Source organism: Aegilops tauschii, chromosome 3 (genome assembly GCF_002575655.3).
Source record: "Aegilops tauschii subsp. strangulata cultivar AL8/78 chromosome 3, Aet v6.0, whole genome shotgun sequence".
NCBI lineage: Eukaryota > Viridiplantae > Streptophyta > Magnoliopsida > Poales > Poaceae > Aegilops > Aegilops tauschii.
The window spans coordinates 97,595,368-97,613,145 of NC_053037.3; the positions used below are offsets into that span (position 1 = coordinate 97,595,368).

General features: G+C 46.4%; 1 protein-coding gene across 1 annotated transcript; it reads left to right on the forward strand.

The window, feature by feature from the left end:
* Nucleotides 1-3,441: 3,441 nt before the first annotated feature.
* Nucleotides 3,442-8,851, forward strand: LOC109772804 (importin subunit alpha-2). The gene is made up of 11 exons (XM_020331501.4): nt 3,442-3,653; nt 4,564-4,783; nt 5,230-5,383; nt 5,563-5,665; nt 5,842-6,026; nt 6,461-6,540; nt 6,990-7,140; nt 7,583-7,664; nt 7,762-7,820; nt 7,922-8,227; nt 8,383-8,851. The coding sequence occupies exons 1-11, from the start codon at nt 3,581-3,583 to the stop codon at nt 8,542-8,544; spliced, it is 1,575 nt and encodes a 524-aa protein (XP_020187090.3). The 5' UTR covers nt 3,442-3,580; the 3' UTR covers nt 8,545-8,851.
* The last annotated feature ends 8,927 nt before the right edge of the window (nt 8,852-17,778 follow it).

The window sequence follows — 17,778 nt, forward strand, 5'->3', positions numbered from 1 at the left end:
CTGGGCGGCAAGCTGTTGCTGTTGCTACAAGAGGCGCCGCTGCACTGCAATGGCTGATGTTCGACAATGGTGAGGAGAAGTTGTTGTTGCGAAGGGGCGTTGAAGCTAATGCGGCGTGCCGCCGGTGCTGCACACGACGATGGTGTGGCAAGGCAGCCGCCGCTCATTGTGCACATTGCAATCGGGGGCCAGGGAGAGGAGCTGCGCAACATGGGCCGATTCACCGCATGGTGGTGCAGGTTGGCCTCTGGGTTTGCAGCTGCAAACCATCCTGTCGCAACAATCTCCGTTGCTATAGGGGCGTCGGGACGAGTTGTAATGGGGTCACGTGGGGTCACGTGCTAGGTTGTCGCAACCGAGGGGGGGGGGGGGGGAGACGCTTTGCCCGTGCTACAAGTGAGAGCCCGGTGTTGCAACCAGGGGGTTCGCCAGTTTTGCAACATCACCCTTGCTGCGCATGGAGCATCCCGGCCCACCGGTGCCAGAATGAAGCATCACTGGGCCGCCCGTGCTGCACTGGAGCATCGCCGGTCCACGGGATGCTATGATGGATTGCCCGTGGTACAATGGCGGGGCTACTGGTCGACCGACACTCCGACGAACAAGAGACGTTGCACTGCCGTCCAGGGGGGTGTTGCTGTGATGATCGAGCACCTACACTACCTTGGTGGATGTGACGTGAGAGGAGGATGTGAGGCGAGAAGAGGAAGATGTGATGTGTTCATGCGAGCTTGCGATCAAACGACCACGTGCACTAAGATCATTCCCTAAGATCTTTCTCTAAGATCAGCCGACCGACGCCTAGCAGCTGCCCAATTTTCGGTACGACGTAAACCCTACTTGCAAAATCCTGTTGCGCAACAAAGCGATGTACATTCCAAATTGCCAACACCTTGGGTTGAGTATGATTTTCGTGCACTCCCCCCTACATGTTTGCTAAATCCATCATTTAGTTTGTGCTGCGAATTCGTCGTCAATTAGGTAAAAACAATTTGGAAAAGATATTATAGTAACTAGCAAAAATGCCCGTGCGTTGCAACGGGAGATGAAAAAATAGTACATATCTCTAAAATGACAAGCATTTCAAGACCTTCATCTATGCACGTCCTCTGTTGTAACATGACGTATCATCGATCGATTGAGGGTAGGTTATTTAGGATGCCATTTCGAAACATGAGATGTGGTCGCAGGCCACTTATTAGTTCATTCTGGAAAAAAAATGGACGTAATGCCACAAGCTAAATTTAAAAATAAACGGAAAGAAATATATGGACGTAATGCCACAAGTTTTATTGTTGATCAAATATATGGCACTCCATAGATAAACAAAGAGTGGTCAGAATTTTATTGGTGAATTTGGATTAAATTAAATTTCCTTGGTTCATCAAAAAGAAATAAACTTGCTTCCAATTGGAAAATAACCTCTGCACATGATGCTCAATGGAAGCAAATATTTGTGTAAATCTATGCAAAACTAAATCAGTGAAATACATGATGCAATTTCAAAGAAGAAAATGCAATATCGCTTATATTATGACAAAAGGTCCGTTCAGCTATACTTATCGCTGTTCTTTGGAATATTTGGAATATTCGAAAATGTATTTTGTTTTGATTTTAATTAAGTGGCTCAGGCCGGTGTATGTCTGTCGTAGTCCCCCTCAATCGAAAAAGGAAAATAACTTGAGAAACTCACGTCATGTATTCATGTAGGCAAACAACTTAAGCAAGACACCAAGGGCATCGTTCCTCTCCTGAATAAAGAACAGGAGGTGCAGTAGAATAATAACATCAGAGACTAATTTAGTTAGGAGATGAAGTAGGGATGCAAGTTCGTTACCGCCGGCTCGTCGTGGCCGAAACCAAGTGGCGCTCCTGCCTGCACACGTAAGTTGTCGCCTCGTCCATGGGCTGCTCCAGCCCGCACGCTCAGCAAAGAATCATGTTTTCCTGAACATCCACTTTGATCTCGGAACCTTCTCTGAATTGCCGTGGGGCCGCGTGGGGTCGGGTCGCGCGCGCTGACAGAACCCGGCCATGGCGTCCGCAGAGCCCCGCACCATAGACGGCATCTACCTCACACGCGCTCGGCGGCGCGGACCTCGCGACAGGCCCTCACCAGCGGCATGTATTTTCCCCTCATAAACGATCATATATCCATCCATATTCCTCCTGTTTAGATGCGGCATATCTTTTCTCATTGGGTCATCACCATCCATCTTCTTCCTCAGTTTTAATTTCTTTGTCCACCCTTCCCTATTGATCCCAACTGGCTTATTGATTTGAATTTGCAGTCATACTTAAATTGGCTTATTTGCGTGTAAGGTAGCGAGGTGGGATTATATAATAGGGGACTAAACCATCTTTTCTGCACATACTCGTGGCTGGCTCAGTTGGACGTCCCCTTCTCTCAATTGTTGGTTGTGAGGAGGCTGCTTGATTTGTTTGATGGGCTGAGGCCCATGCTGCTAGCTGGTTGGGACGCCTTTGACTTACGGGAATTTTAGTTAGATACTCCCTCCGTTCCGAAATACAAGTTTTTTTAGACATTTCAAATGAACTACAACATACAGATGTATGTAGACATATTTTAGAGTGTAGATTTACTCATTTTGCTTCGTATGTAGTCATTTATTGAAATCTCTAGAAAGACAAATATTTTGAAACGGAGGGAGTAGATTAGTACCACCTCGGATATAGAAAATAATATAGACGAAGTGGACGAACGACGGACGGACCAAAAACGGACGAAATTACGGTGGTAAGAAGCAATAACCCCTTTATTAGTAGGTATAGATATAGATATAGATATAGAGGTATAGATTTTGAATTCATTTTTTTGGCAAAATCTTGGCTGAAATGTGCATAACTCGATATAGGCCTTTCGTACGTCGCGCTCACACCACCCCTTGAGCGTTCTTTCAAGGACCTATGACATTTCGTTTTGTCAGAAGAGGAGCCGGAAGCTTCTGATCCGGGGTTTCGCCCCCCCCCCCCCCCCCCCCCTTTTTTTCTTTCTATTTATGTTTTTTCTAATTAGTTTAGTTTAGTTTTTTTTCCTTTTTCATTTTATTTTTAAAACATGATTTTTTAATTCGTGAACAGTTTTTTCCAAACTCTGTTTTTTTTTTGCAAAATTCACTAATTTTCTTAAATTCATGTTTTTTTTTGAATGTATAATTTTTATCTATAAAAAACTGGTTTCCGTTTCATTCCTGTGAACCAGTTACCAGTTGCTTTTTTTAATAGAAAAATTACCTTTTTCCTTAGGCTTGAGAGAGAAAAGTTACCAGTTGTTGGGGTGGTGAGCGAGTTTTTTTTTTTTTGAGAAACAGGTGAGCGAGCTTGGAGTGGCTAACGAGAACAGTTAATGGGCCGCGGCCTGCCTAGTCCATAGGTGAGGTCTCTCGTGATATACACAACAATAGGGGCCTAGCCCAGGCTGCACTGGCTGCACGATAAAACTGAACTATCTCGAACCCGGCCCACCGTACGGTCTTGCTTAGTCTCCGCCCCGTCCCCGGTTTGGTCCGTTCCTATCATCACCGAGCCTCGCAGCCGTCGAGCTCCGCCGCCGTAAACGATGGCCGACGGCAACGCCCCCGGCTCGCCGGCTTCTTCGCTCCAGAGCCACCGCTACGCCATCAAATCCTCAGGTCCCCACTCCAACACTCTCCTCCTCCTCTTTGCTCACCTCGCCGTGCCTCTGGAATTCCGTCGAACAGTTCGCGCACGGCGGTGGGGGAAGCCCTAATTAGTCTCCTAAGCAAGCCCGGAAGTCCCTTTGATTGCGGGGATAGGAGCGGCGAGCGCGAAGTGTCTCTTGCCTTCTTGGGGCAAGAAGCATCTCGCCGACATGGTTCAGGCAGTGCTAGGTCGAGCCGGTTCGAAAGTTTAACAGTAAGCTGGTACTAGTAGCGTTTTATCGTGCCCACTGCCTACAAACCCTTGATTCTGGTTTGTGCATCTAAAACCGGGCAAGTTAGAATTGGTCAGACATCAATTTGGCATGTTGTGAATTGGGACCCCGAAACTTAGGCAGTAACTTGAAATAGACTTGTTCAAGATAGTTGGCCAATTATAGGAGTTTTGAACAAGGTCACCATGACGGCGTGTCGGTGTGACCGCGCGATGCACGCACCGGCTGCCACGTACACGTGGCGTCGCAGCACGAAGTTTCGCATGACCCGCGTGACCGATCGTGTGGAGTAGAGACCATCGCACCCAGAGATGGCGCTCTGGACGTTCATGCTCTATGATTAAGGTTTGAACAATTTATAGGAGTGAAACTTTATCAGCTTTATTGTAGTGTCATGTCTGCTGCCACGAGAAAACGCTGTTAATTTTCTAGTGTTTTAACTTCACAAGGGCGCTTAAATCTTATCTGCGATTTGCCAAACTACCATAAAAATTTATCTGGTGTAAATCACAGGTTAATTATGTGTCAACGTGGACTAATCACTCATGACAATTATAGAAGGTTCAACATATTTGTATGGGAGCTTGCTGCTTGAGTGTTAGTTATTACTTATTATAGTCTTTAATTGGTTGGAAGTCTGGTTGCAGTGCACAATACGGCAGCTAGCCGGAGGCGTGAACAGGCTATAGCAATAGGGAAGGAAAGAAGGGAAGCCTTAATGCGTGCAAAGCGTGTGTGCCGTGCCCCACTTTCTGGCAGCGATGAGGCTACAATTGAAGATGGTGATATGGTTATTGACGAGAAAGCAGATCTTGAAACAAGAACTGCTCAAGCTGTTGAAGAATTGAAATCAGCTTTGTCAAGCCAGTATGTGCGGCCTATCTTTTTTCTTCTTCTTAAGCAATGCAAAGAAACCCACTGCCTCTAACTAGTTAGGTTTGTGGTTCTTCTTGGATATTCCATATGCTGGAGATCACAATTCATCTTGTAATATTTGCCTATTTGGTTGTGGTGTGTGTCCGTGTGGGGAGAAGAATTTTCATTATCCCTTACACATCTTATTATATTGGATTCCAGAAATATATGCTTCCATCATTATGATTTACACTACAAAATGCGACCTTAGTATGTTGGAGATTCTTTTTTTTACCTGGCTTAGTGGTTTTCCTCTATGAGGATACACATCTTTAAGTTGTAAGGTTTGGTTTAAGCACTTGTGGATTTTGGAGAAAATTTACACTCTGGATTACAGTTACTTATTTATATGAGAAAAATTTATGGTGTGTATTTTCCAACCTTTTTATGCTTCTTAGGGGAAAAGGGGCCCAGAAGAAGAAGATAGAGGCACTTCGTGCAGTGAGACGCGTGTTGTCACAGTCTGAAGTACCTCCCATTCAAGTAGCAATTAAAGCTGGGGCAGTTCCTCTTTTAGTGCAATATCTGTCCTTTGGATCTTCAGATGAACAGGTTGACCATTTTGCACTGGAAAAATACAGACTCCAGCTTTCTACATAACCTGGAAAACAACTTCTATGCTATCTGTTTACTGTTATACAGTTAGATATGTTCATTGTTAGCATTGCATTTTTTTCTGTGCACATCTGAACTATGTCTTATGAAGATTATTTATGCTTTTATTATTGCAGTTGCTAGAGGCTGCTTGGTGCCTTACGAACATAGCAGCTGGGGAGCCAGAAGAAACAAAATCCGTGCTGCCCGCATTACCATTGCTTGTTGCTCACCTTGGTGGTTCGTTTTCTCCATTTTGTTGGACAATTTTTTTTAATTCCCATTAGGAATATATATTAATCTCTGGTCCTATGTAATGCACATTTCTCACGAACGTTGGCTAGGTAGACATTTGCAATTCAGTTGGAGTTGGAGCTTTCCTTATATTAAAAATGTTTCCTGGTCTATTTTGTTAGAGAAGAGCTCCACACTTGTTGCTGAGCAATGTGCATGGGCCATCGGTAATGTTGCTGGTGAAGGAGCAGACCTGAGAAGCACATTAATTGCACAGGGTGCTTTGTGGCCTCTTGCCCGCCTAATGCTATCAAGCAAGGGTTCTACAGCAAGAACTGCTGCTTGGGCATTGTCAAATCTCATCAAGGTTATGATCTCTTGCTTTGACTGTATGAGTCTCAAGTTTCTTATGCCAGAGTTCAACAGTTATCTCTTTCCAAGTTCTTATTATGGATTAGGAGTGCTTCGGCAAAAGCGTAAAGTAAGCCCTATTTAGGAATTAGGATTGCTTAAGCTAAAATTAACTTGATGGTAAGCTTGGGTCCTTCTGTTAGATATATTAATGAAGGGTTTCCTTAGTGTAAGACTTATTTGATCTCAGCAAAATTTCAAGCCATATTCAAAACATTTCATGGCATGCATACGTTATGAGGTTTTTAGAATCTGAATCCCTCACTCACTCATTTTCTTTTCCTTCTGCTTAACAGTTTTTATCACTTTCAGACTGGTACATATGCACGTAGCTGTTCATGAAGCATCATTTTTACTAAAGTGTCAAATGTCTGTTCTCTTATAATCCAGGGGCCTGATCCCAAGGCTGCGTATGAGCTTATTAACATCGATGGTGTGCTAAATGCGATCATAAGGAACTTGGAAAAGGCGTATGTCTCTTAATGGACATCTTTCTATTTTGCATTCAACTTTTATTAATCATTTTATTACTGTACATTTATGAGTTTCTAAAATCCAAGGATTGGCTTCTTACTCATTACAAATGGTTGCAGTCTTTATTCTTAGTTCTTACAGTTACATAAAGAACACTGTTCAAATTCACTGACCTGTGCTTTCTGACATGTCTTCACTGTATGTTCATTATATATGCATGTAGCAGTACTTCCTTTCAATCTCTTCATTAGTAACCTAGATCGTGTGCCAAGTTGTATTTACTGGACACTTGCTACTCTTCTCCTTGTGCAATTGTTTAGTCCTTGTTATATTTTGTGGTATTTCTGAGATGCATGAATGACATGGAAACATTTACTAAAGTTTTTCAGAGTGACATGCATGGTTTTGCTCATTACTGCCACTGATGAGTTAAGTGATCTTTCAGGGACGAAGAGTTAGCAACTGAGGTGGCATGGGTAGTGGTATATCTTTCAGCACTTTCAGAAAAAGCTATCAGCTTAATAGTACGAAGCCATGTGCCTCAGTTGCTGATTGGACGCCTGCTGGCATCTGAGAACCTGCAGTTGCTCATTCCGGTATTGTCTATTTGTTTCTCTCTCTCAATTTCATAGTGTTCCTTTATCTTATTAACAATTTTGGTGCTTTCCCTGGAAATGCTTATTGCTTACACTTTTCATCGTACTTAACTACTGCTGAGCAAAATGACCATATCTTTTAAGAGGAACACGGAACACCTCATAGTTCAAACTCCAAACTTTCATAACCCTGTGTATACATGGTTGTCAATTTGGTAACCAATGTAATAATGAGCAGGTAATTTCTGTAGAGAGGCATGCTTTTATTAGGAGGCGTATTGATTATGATTTGCAATTAATATATAGCTTTTCTAAATATATTTTCTCAGTTATTGTAGAATTCTGCACTTTGTATGAACATCCAATAATGTATACGATGTTACTGTGGGGTAGTGTATGTGATTTCACAACGCAGCAAATTGACACTTCTACGTTGAATCAGGTGCTTCGTGGTTTAGGGAATCTTGTAGCCGGGGATGAATACATGGTTGATTCAATCCTAATTGTTGGAAACAGTATCACAGGTTAGCCAATCATCCTTTTGTCTCCAGTTACATAACAGCACTTATGATATTCATCACGAGGTACAGTTTGCAAGTACTAACTAAATATTGTTCTCAGATCAAGCTTTATCAAGTCTCATAAAATGTTTGAAGAGTGACAATAGGGTTCTCAGAAAGGTCCTCTTTCATTTGCTGGTTCAAGTTTACTTCATCTAGCCGACATATACTATATTATTTTTGATTTATTTGTGCTTCGAATTTGTGGACTGGTTATGTAGGAGGCTTCATGGGCATTGTCAAATATAGCAGCAGGCAGCTTTGAGCACAAGAAATTGATTTTTACCAGTGAGGCGACGCCTTCGCTAATACACCTCCTGACGAGTGCACAGTTTGACATTCGCAAGGAAGCAGCTTACACCCTGGGCAATCTGTGTGTTGTACCAGCAGGAAGTACCGAGCCCCCGAACATAATCACCGAACATCTAGTCTCGATCATAAATGGTGGAGCCCTTCCAGGATTCATAAATTTGGTCAGGTCTGCTGATATAGAGAGCGCAAGACTTGGACTTCAGTTCCTGGAACTGGTGAGGGAATCTTACCGCCTTTTAACTATTCCTATCTCATTTACTAACCCGGTTCTTACAGTACTTTTCAAATGTAAACTGTCTCTTCAAGTTGCGTGTGGGTGGATGTATCGAATTTGGAAGTTACATTTAGACCCAACTTACCATCTTTGCAGGTCATGAGGGGATACCCCAATGGACAGGGTCCACAGCTTGTGGAGAGGGGGGACGGCATCGAGGCCATGGAGAGGTTCCAGTTCCACGAGAACGAGGCGATGAGGAACATGGCCAATGGGCTGGTCGACAAATACTTCGGCGAGGATTACGGACTCGAGTGAGCGGCGACTGTGGCCGCCAATCCTGCATCTGTTTGTGAACCCAGCAGCAGCTGCTCGTGTACTCAAACTGTAAAATGCAACTTTTTTGTAACCGTGGAATGTATACAAGACTGTCTGAGGTAGCGTAGTTGCTGTGTAACTTGGCCATCTTCATGGATGTGTGTGTCGATGGGGTTGTTGTAGCTGGAAGCTTGAAGTGAGCTTGGTAGCTACCGTAGTACAGTGTGACCTGTGTAAGAAGAGAAGATTTTGAGTCTTTGAGCTATATATTGTACTAGAGAAATGCTGTTCAAACTCTTGCTGAAAACCGTTGCGACTAGCTTTGCATAGTTCCACAGATCATCTAGATGGGATAAGCACTTGTGTGTCCTTTGCAAAATCGATATTTAACGAATCCCAGCTTCAAGATGCAGAAAACAACGTTGAGAAAAAAAAAAGCAAGGGCAGAAGCTTCAAGATGCGGGCATCAATATCACAGACGTGGCATCATCGGGCAAATCTGGACCGGGGTCGTGCATGGCAGTGGTTCCACGTTCCATGTCATAAACATATAACCCCTTTTCTCCGCGCCTCAAATAGTAAACGCAGTTCCCCTTGAGACCAGCTCCTTCCGCGCCGAGCGACGCGCCAAAATGGGCTGCATCGACCAAGAAGGCCCGATCCCCGATGGCGTCCACCTCCACCCAAGCCCTCGCCGGCAGGTCGAGCCTGCGGACGACTATCTGCGCAACCTTGTCACACCGCTCCATCAAGGGGTGGTACAAGGAGACGCTGAAGAGCTCCCCGCGCGACTCCAGCAGGTGAAGGCTCCAGACGCGGTACATCGGGATCGGGTGACATGGCTGCTCCGCGATGGGGGTTTCTGTGAAGGCCGGGCCCGCCGGCGAGAACTCCAGCGTCAGGACGGTGGCGCCCAGCAGGCTCGCGTAGAACTTCCCGCTCGCCGCCGTCACAAGGCTCATTGCATGGATGACATCGTCACGACCGTGGTGGACGCCCAGGCCGCCTGCCTGGTAGTAGCCGTGCTCGGACCACTCGGCTGCTCCCGGGCGGCAGTGCCAGAGCACCGTGTCCACGGAGTTTACGACGAGCACCACGCAGCTTGGGTCCGTGGGCTCGTGCGAGAGCGCGCACCTGACCGGGTTCCTCGTGAGGAACCTCTCTCGGTCAGGGGGCAGGTCGATTCTCCGGCGCGTGAACGGGTTCCACAGGAATGTCAGGCGTGAGCCAGGGTGCGCGTGCGCCATGAGCAGCCAGCCGTGCGGCGTTGTCCAGTACAAGTGGTCTCGGAGGTCGTCCACAATCTTGCACACCGAGCGTCTTCTGCTTATGCTGTAGAAAAACATCGGGTCTTTTGCCGTCTCGTCGTCTCCTCTTTTCGTGGCCTCGTCGGCGTCGGTACCGTGAGGCCCAGGGTGCTTGCGACCGAACAGTAGCAGCGGGGAGAAGCTTCGATCCAAAGCTGAGTCTTCGGTTCCCTTCATGGCTGTATATGTTAATGCATGGTGAGTCAATTAGCATAATAGAGGAAAAGGGAACGCTCATGAAAACAAGATATAACTACGTTAGCAGCATTGATCGGTTCTTATTTGATCTTTGGCTGTGGCAGTGTGTTTTGTTAAGCTGTTAGCAGGACCATTTTCTAATGTGACCCTCCGTGTCACATAGCATAATGCCTATTGATTTTCTTTAATTAAAGTAAAGACTTTTTCTTTTTTTTTTTGAACATCAGTACAAACGCAAGCTCTCATACATACGAACGCACACACGCACACCCTACCCCTACGAGCACCTCCGAGAGACTGAGCCGGCATGTTATCTTGAAATTTACGAAGTCACCGTAGGCGCCTCGTCATCGACGGAAATGTCTCCTCCCACTGAAAGCGCATCGCCGGAAATCCTGAAATAAATCCAGGAATAATGCGAGCACCAGGACTTGAACCCTGGTGGGCTGAGGATACCACTGTTCTTCTAACCATCCAACCACAAGTTGGTTCGCAAGTAAAGTCTTTTTCGTGATAAATGCTCCAGTCTATTGATAAAATGCAATGGCAGTACAAAAATACAATGGATTAGCAGAAATTGCAGCCACTCTGAACGCCTTCGTGTTGCTTTGCTATTGGCATCTATTTTTTTCTTTCTTTTGAAAAAGAGGATAACCCCGCTGTCTATATCAAGACGGTGCTCCAATCTGTTGATTATTTCTATTGGCATATGTGGAAGTAGAGGAAACCCCCTCGTCTTCATGGGGGTGTCACCCTCCCTCTCCCTCACCCCCAATTGATGTCGGGATGACGCGATGTTATGGCCCGACCGGCTCCCGATAGACACAGTCACCTAGATGTTTGGTTGCGTGCTCTGGTCGAGTCGCACCTTGCCGGCAGGGGTGTGGCGTGAGCGGTGTGTACTTGTTGTGTTCCTGTGATATGTTTGTTGTGTGTGGCCCCCTCCCCCTCGCCCTCCATTCTCCTCCCACCGCTAGAAACACTTGGGGTCTTGGCCCTTGTATTATAAACATTCAGGTGAGGGAACCTCCCCTGTTTGAAAATTTAGAAGATAAAAATCACAGCAACCTAACGATGACTATAAGCATTGGACCAAACTAAAGGTGATCCTCCGTCATCACTCCTCATACGACAGAACCACACAAACCTTCTTGCAGCGGATAGTCGCCCAACTAAGCCCCCCAAAAACTTGCACCGGAACAGCAAAAGTCTCTTACAAAAATAGCTATGCGTAGATCGGAGCTACCACACCTGCAAGCGCGCCGACTAAAACGAGGGTCGACCGAATATATACGAATCGGTCGAAGAGAAACGTCGATTAGATTCAAACAGATCCATCAAAGACCAACAGCGAGTAAATCTAAGGAAATTCTTCGAAGACACACCTTCACACAGCCTTTGCGGTAGCTAGGGCAAAGAAAACATTATTCTAAGTTCTAACTAGGGAACGCCACCGCCGCCTCGTCGGCGCAACTTGACACGCAAACTACTTCCCTCCTACCGCGTGCTCCGTCTTAGTAGTATCTCCAAGGCCCAAGGGCCATCGGAGTCTAGCTTGCAACCTCCGTCAGAAAGCTATATATTATATAACTCCGCGTACCTTCGCGTGCTTATCGCAGGCGCCGCTACTTGCTGAGTTCCTCTCCCAGCTTGCCTGCCGCCGGCGTCCTCTGCATGCACTTACGATCGACGGTGCCTTTGGGTTTGCTTTATATACGTTATTATAATAGCAAAAGAGCCCGTGCGTTGCAACGGGAGAGAAAACATAACACACACTCTTAACCCAACAACCATCACTCAAGACCACAATAGGTCCATCTCCTTTATTTTTGCGAGGCATCATATTTGTGTTGCCGCTTATCCTCCTTCTCACCCTCGCCGGCGATGGCCCCGGTGTTCACACAAAACAAAAAAGACGTGTTTGAATATGTTTAATCCTAAGGCGTCTCTCTCCCTCTCTCCTCCCTCTCCCTCCCCACTAGTAGGAAAAGGGGCTTTTACCCCGGTTTGTAAGGGCCTTTTGTCCCGGTTTTCGAACCGGGACTAAAGGGTCGTTACTAAAGCCCTAACCCTTTAGTCCCGGTTCTTACACGAACCGGGATAGAAGGTCCTCCACGTGGCCGCTGCTGCCAGCCCAGGCAGGGGGGCCTTTTGTCCCGGTTGGTGTCACCAACCGGGACCAATAGGCATCCACGCGTCAGCATTTCAGGGGCTGGGGTTTTTGTTTTTTTGAAAGGGGGGGGGGGGTTTGGGGGGTTAATTTAGGTGTTTCATATATTGTGTTAGCTAGCTAATTAATAGAGAGAAGTGTCCTCTCTTATCTCCGTGCTTGGTCGACGCTACGTACTATATACGTATGGAGAGGACTAGACACGCTAGCTAGTAATCAAATGAAGGAAACAGAAGATCGTCATGAACATATGCATACAGAGAGAAGTTATATCGACCACCTCTCCTTCTCCGAGAGATTGGTCGAACAACAAGTTCTCGTATATCTATCCGACACTACCGGCTACATATATACAATAATTATCTCTTACAATACAATCTCCTAATTAAATTGTAAGAACACAGGGTCCACATAGTATTCTCCGTTTTCAGCGATCACGTGGTCAAGGAAGAATGCCGCCAATTCCTCTTGAATTGCTCGCATACGATCTGGTGCTAGGAGTTCATCCCGCTTCCGAAACATATAATTTGAAGAAGGGGGTCAATACATATATATATATATGAATAAATGAAACTCAACACAAATGATGGTAATAAAATAAAATTGTGAATATTATTGCTTACGCACTTCATATTGTTCGTCAGAGTAGCCCCGCTCACAGGTCGTGTAGCGGATGGACTCGCAAACGTAGTATCCACAGTAATTATTCCCGGGTTCCTGCCACAACCACTTTACAAGGAATAGAGGTCAATCAAACTGATAAGCAAGCATGCTAAATGGTATTGATGAAACTAGCGCTTGAATCACTAGGAGATGCGCGGAACATGCTACTATAGTACTTACTTTCGGGTGTTTAAATTGCAGCTTCTTCGGCAGTCCCGGAGCTTTTGTGGTGAATTTTCTCCAAACCCTGCCAGACAAAGAAAACAATTACTTGATATCAGGAAATGAACAAAGTTGCTGATATGGTGGATAATGATCGATTTAACTTACTTCTCAAGTATTTGAGTCATGTTCGCATAGTCCTGGGGATCTTTTCGTCTCGAGTCTAAGACGGTTACTACTCCCTGCTCAAGCTTAATCTCTAGGAGAATATAGTGAAAGCTGCGCATGCATGCATAAGTCATCAATTACATTACCATAACCTGGACTAATAAGGGAAACCGAATATGCACAAGACAGTAACACTCACTTGAAGTTGTAAGGAAAGAGTATTATATCTTTGTTTTGATTTAATACCAACGATCGTAGCAAGTTGGCCTCGGCTTCTTTGGCATGTTTTTCAACCGTATATGCATCTATGAGATTTGTGTTAATGAACCCAATATCACCGATTTGTCTTTTCTTCAATTCGGCGATCTTCAATCTGCATAATATAATGAGGATAATTATAAATACATGCAATGAAAGAGCTGACCTATATAGAGAGACTTAATGACAGAAGTAGTACTACTTACAGACAGTAGCAAGTGATCGTTGTTTTATTGAGGGCCTTTTGATTGTAAAACTGGAAGAAATCCTCAAATGAAATATTCAGCAGTTCAATTCCAACGAGGTCATGCTCCGGTTTAACTCTCAGCGTCAAAGTACTCATCCCATCAGACTCTCTGCAGGTTTTCATGTACCAATCATGTAATCTTCGCATCATCGTTGTTAGAGATCTTTCATCTTTGACGAGAGGCTTCCCATAATGGTATTTGTGTTCGTCCACCTCCATGATTTCATAATGTACATCGTCGGGCAGGTAATCTCCAAGATTGCTATAACCGGCCACCATCCTCGGATCATTAGCGACGATGTCTTTTGACACCTTGAGCGGGGGGCACGATTGGTTCGCTTGTTCGCTGAGCTGGGCAATTTTTTTCCCATCTCGTCGTTCTTTTAACCTTTGATCACTGACAGTACTTCCCGACCGCTCCGCTTCGGCATATGTCTTTGCAAGAATGCGCTCATAGTTGCCTCTCGGCGGAGACTTTGGTGGTTTTGTTAGGGTAGCCAGAGTGCGCTTTGCTTTCACCGGATCTACCTTCTCCTCCGGAGGTGGATGTTTCTTTGCTTTCACCCCTTCAAAGAAGTTTGTCACTTTGGCCCGCATGATCTTCCTGGTTTCCTCCTCGGTCCTCTTGTATGGTAACTTCTCTGGAGTCTTCAGAGAAGGACCAAATCTGTATTGCCTCCCGCCTCTGGCAGCTGTACTGCTAGACGCCGGCAGAGCAGATGGAGCGGCTGCGGCTGTCTTCTTTCCTTGCTTACGAGGCGGAGGAGAAGGACTACGACGCGCCGGAGCAGCCGCAGCGGCGGCGGGTCTCTTCCGCCCTTGCTGATGAGGCGGAGAAGGAGGAGGCTGGCTGCTCTGGCGCGCCGGCGCAGGCGGAGAAGGAGGCGGAGTGCCGCCACGCGTCGGAGAAGGAGGCTGAGTGCCCTGATCACTCGCCGGAGGAGGAGGCGGAGTGCCGCCACGCGTCGGAGAAGGAGGCTGAGTGCCCTGATCACTCGCCGGAGGAGGAGGCGGAGGAGGAGGCGGAGTGCCCTTACTCGCCGGAGCCGTCCAGTTCGGAAGGTTGATGAGCTCCTTCCGCCATAGGTATGGAGTCATCAGAGCTGAACCCAGCCGAGTCTCCCCTTCACCGGTAGGGTGGTCAAGCTGGAGGTCCTCAAATCCCTCCGTTATTTCATCCACCATCACCCTAGCATATCCTTCTGGAATCGGCCGGCAGTGGTAGGTTGCGCCGGGTTCAGGAGGTAAAATAGAGCCAACAGCCGCCTTGACTTTGAAGTTCTGCCATTGCGCCATAAGGTGGCAATGTTGAGACTCCGTGATAGCATCCATGGGGTAGCTAGCAGGAGCCGTCAAGACATGCTCCAGCTGAAGCAGCTCGGTGGAAGCCACGCTGCTTCTCCGCTGAGATGGCGGGGCAGCTTCAGGGGTAGTTTCGGCATGTCGATTGTTGTCTCGTTCCTCTAGCGCTTGAACCCTTTCGTGCAGCTTCTGAATTTGGGTCTGCTCCATTTTTTCCTCCTCTCCTGGCTTTTGTAACCGCCTGCGTCCGGAAAACCAGCCTTCCACGGAACGGAGCCTGGCGTGCCTCATGTCCGTCCAGGGTGCTCAGGATTCCCGAGGGCCATTGTGAGCTCGCCGTTCTCTCTGTCTGGAACGAACGTCCCTTCCCGCGCTGCATCGATATATTGCTGAATCTTCTTGACTGGTATTCTCAAAAGCTCATTCGTCCAAACGCACCTCCCTGATACAGGGTCCAAGGTTCCGCCAGCCCCGAAGAACCAAGTCCGGCAACGGTCTGTCCAGTTCATTGTCTGTGGTTCGATCCCTTTTTCAAGCAGATCATTCTCAGCCTTGGCCCACTTAGGCCGGGCTTTGAGGTAGCCACCTGACCCCGTGCGATGGTGAAGCTTCTTCTTCGCAGCATTCTTCTTGTTTGTCGCTGACATCTTCTTACTCTTTTCCGATGTCTTGTGGGCCACAAATGCGGGCCAGTGATCTCTGATCTTCTCATACCGGCCGATGAATTCTGGTGTCTCTTCTTTGTCAACAAACATTTTCAGCTCATTCTTCCACCTCCTGAATAGGTCTGCCATCTTCTTAAGAGCATGAGACTTGATTAATTGCTCTTTAACAGCCTTCTCCGGATCCTCCTCTGGCGGTAGGGTGAAATTTGCCTTCAGCTCAGTCCAAAGATCATCTTTCTGCATATCATTGACATAAGACACCTCAGGGTCTTCCTTCTTAGGCTTATACCATTGGTGGATGCTGATCGGGATCTTGTCCCTAAATAGAACCCCGCACTGAGCAGCAAATGCATCCTTTGTCCGGATGGGTTCAATCGGTTGGCCGTTTGCTGTGATCTCAAACCTTTCATCCGAGCGCAACTTTCTCTTCGGGCCTCGTCTCTTTACCGCAGTTGTGCTCGATCCGGAGGGCTAGAAAAAAGAAGAAAGACGAGTGTTAATTAATATGTGTACATACCAAAACAATGAATGCATCAATTAGCTAGTCAGCACAGCCTTAACTAATATATTTACCTGGCCGGACTCTGTTCGGTCACCGGAGCCATCACCACGGGCTCCTTCTTGCACCAGCATTGGGTCACCGGAGCCATCATAATCATGTCTTTCCTCCTCCACTCTTCGATCACCGTAGCCTGCTTCTTCACCCTGTTCTTCCAGACCATCATTGTCGTTAAGATACGACAAGATATCACCTCCGGCTAAGATTATGTCCCCCAACACCTCTTCTGCTTGCTCGTCTCGTCCTGCTCCATTGTTTCTGCAAATATTACAACATGGCAATCATTACACAAACATGACAGCAGGTGGTTAGTGCAAACGTAGACCTAGCTTATTCCGGGTTTGGGGTGGCCTCGGCAACGCTTCAAGGGTAGGGGCGCGGCGGGAGGGGGTAGGAGACCGACATCATTTTTTTCTAGGGTTTGGGTGTCCTCGAGAGTTTTGGTCGAGCGAGAGGGCCGGGGGGTGCTCCCGTGGTATAAGTTATCACGGTCGAGAGGGGGTATAAGTATCGACCGTCCATCATGTCAAAGTTATCTGGGAGGGAGTTATATATATCGACAACGACGACATACATACATGGAAAATAATGTTATCGGGGAGGGGGTATATCGACCCCCCCACGTGTTGAAGTTATCGGGAGGGGGTTATATCGACAACGACAATGAACGTACATGGGAAAATAATATTATCGGGGAGGGGGTATATCGACCCCCCCTCATGTTGAAGTTATCGGGAGAGGGGTATATCGACGACGACAGACCCGATAAAACATAAGAAAACAAAGAAGAAACAAAAAGAGGAGAAGAAGAAAATGAATAGAGGAGAAGATCAAAGAAAAAAAATAAGAAAAAAAAGAGGAGAAGAAGAAAGGAATAGAGGAGAGAAGAAGAAAAAATAGAATTTTTTTCTATTTTTTCTTCTTCTCTTCTATTCCTTTCTTCTTCTCCTCTTCTTTTTCTTCTTTTTTCCTCTTCTTATTTATTTCTCCTCTTCTTCTCCTTTCTTCCTCTTCTTATTTTCCTTTTTCCTCTCATTCATAAAAAAATGTTCAAATAGAAAATTTCGAAAAAAGTAAAGGTTTTGCCTAATGCATTGTTCATATGAATATACAAACATTTGCATATTCTACAATAATTAATATCACCAAAAAAATCTATGAACAGAAAAAAATCCCAACTTTTCTAAAAATCTATCTTTTGCATATATACATGAACATATACACAGAGAACATATATACACAGAGAACATATATACACAGAGAACATATATACATGAACATACATATATACATTTTTATAAAAATGCAATAAAAAGACAGGGAGGAAGGGGGCAGTGCCGACCCTGACCAAGGCGACGGCGGCGCGTCGGGGCAGGGGCAGAGGCGACGGCGGCGTGGTCGGGGCAGGGGCAGAGGCGTCGGCGGCGAAGGGCGGGGCAAGGCGACGATAGGGACGGGCCGGGGCGGCGCGCGTCGGGGCAGGGGCGCGGCTGACGGCGAGGGCGCGGGCAACGGCGACGGCGACGACGCGCACG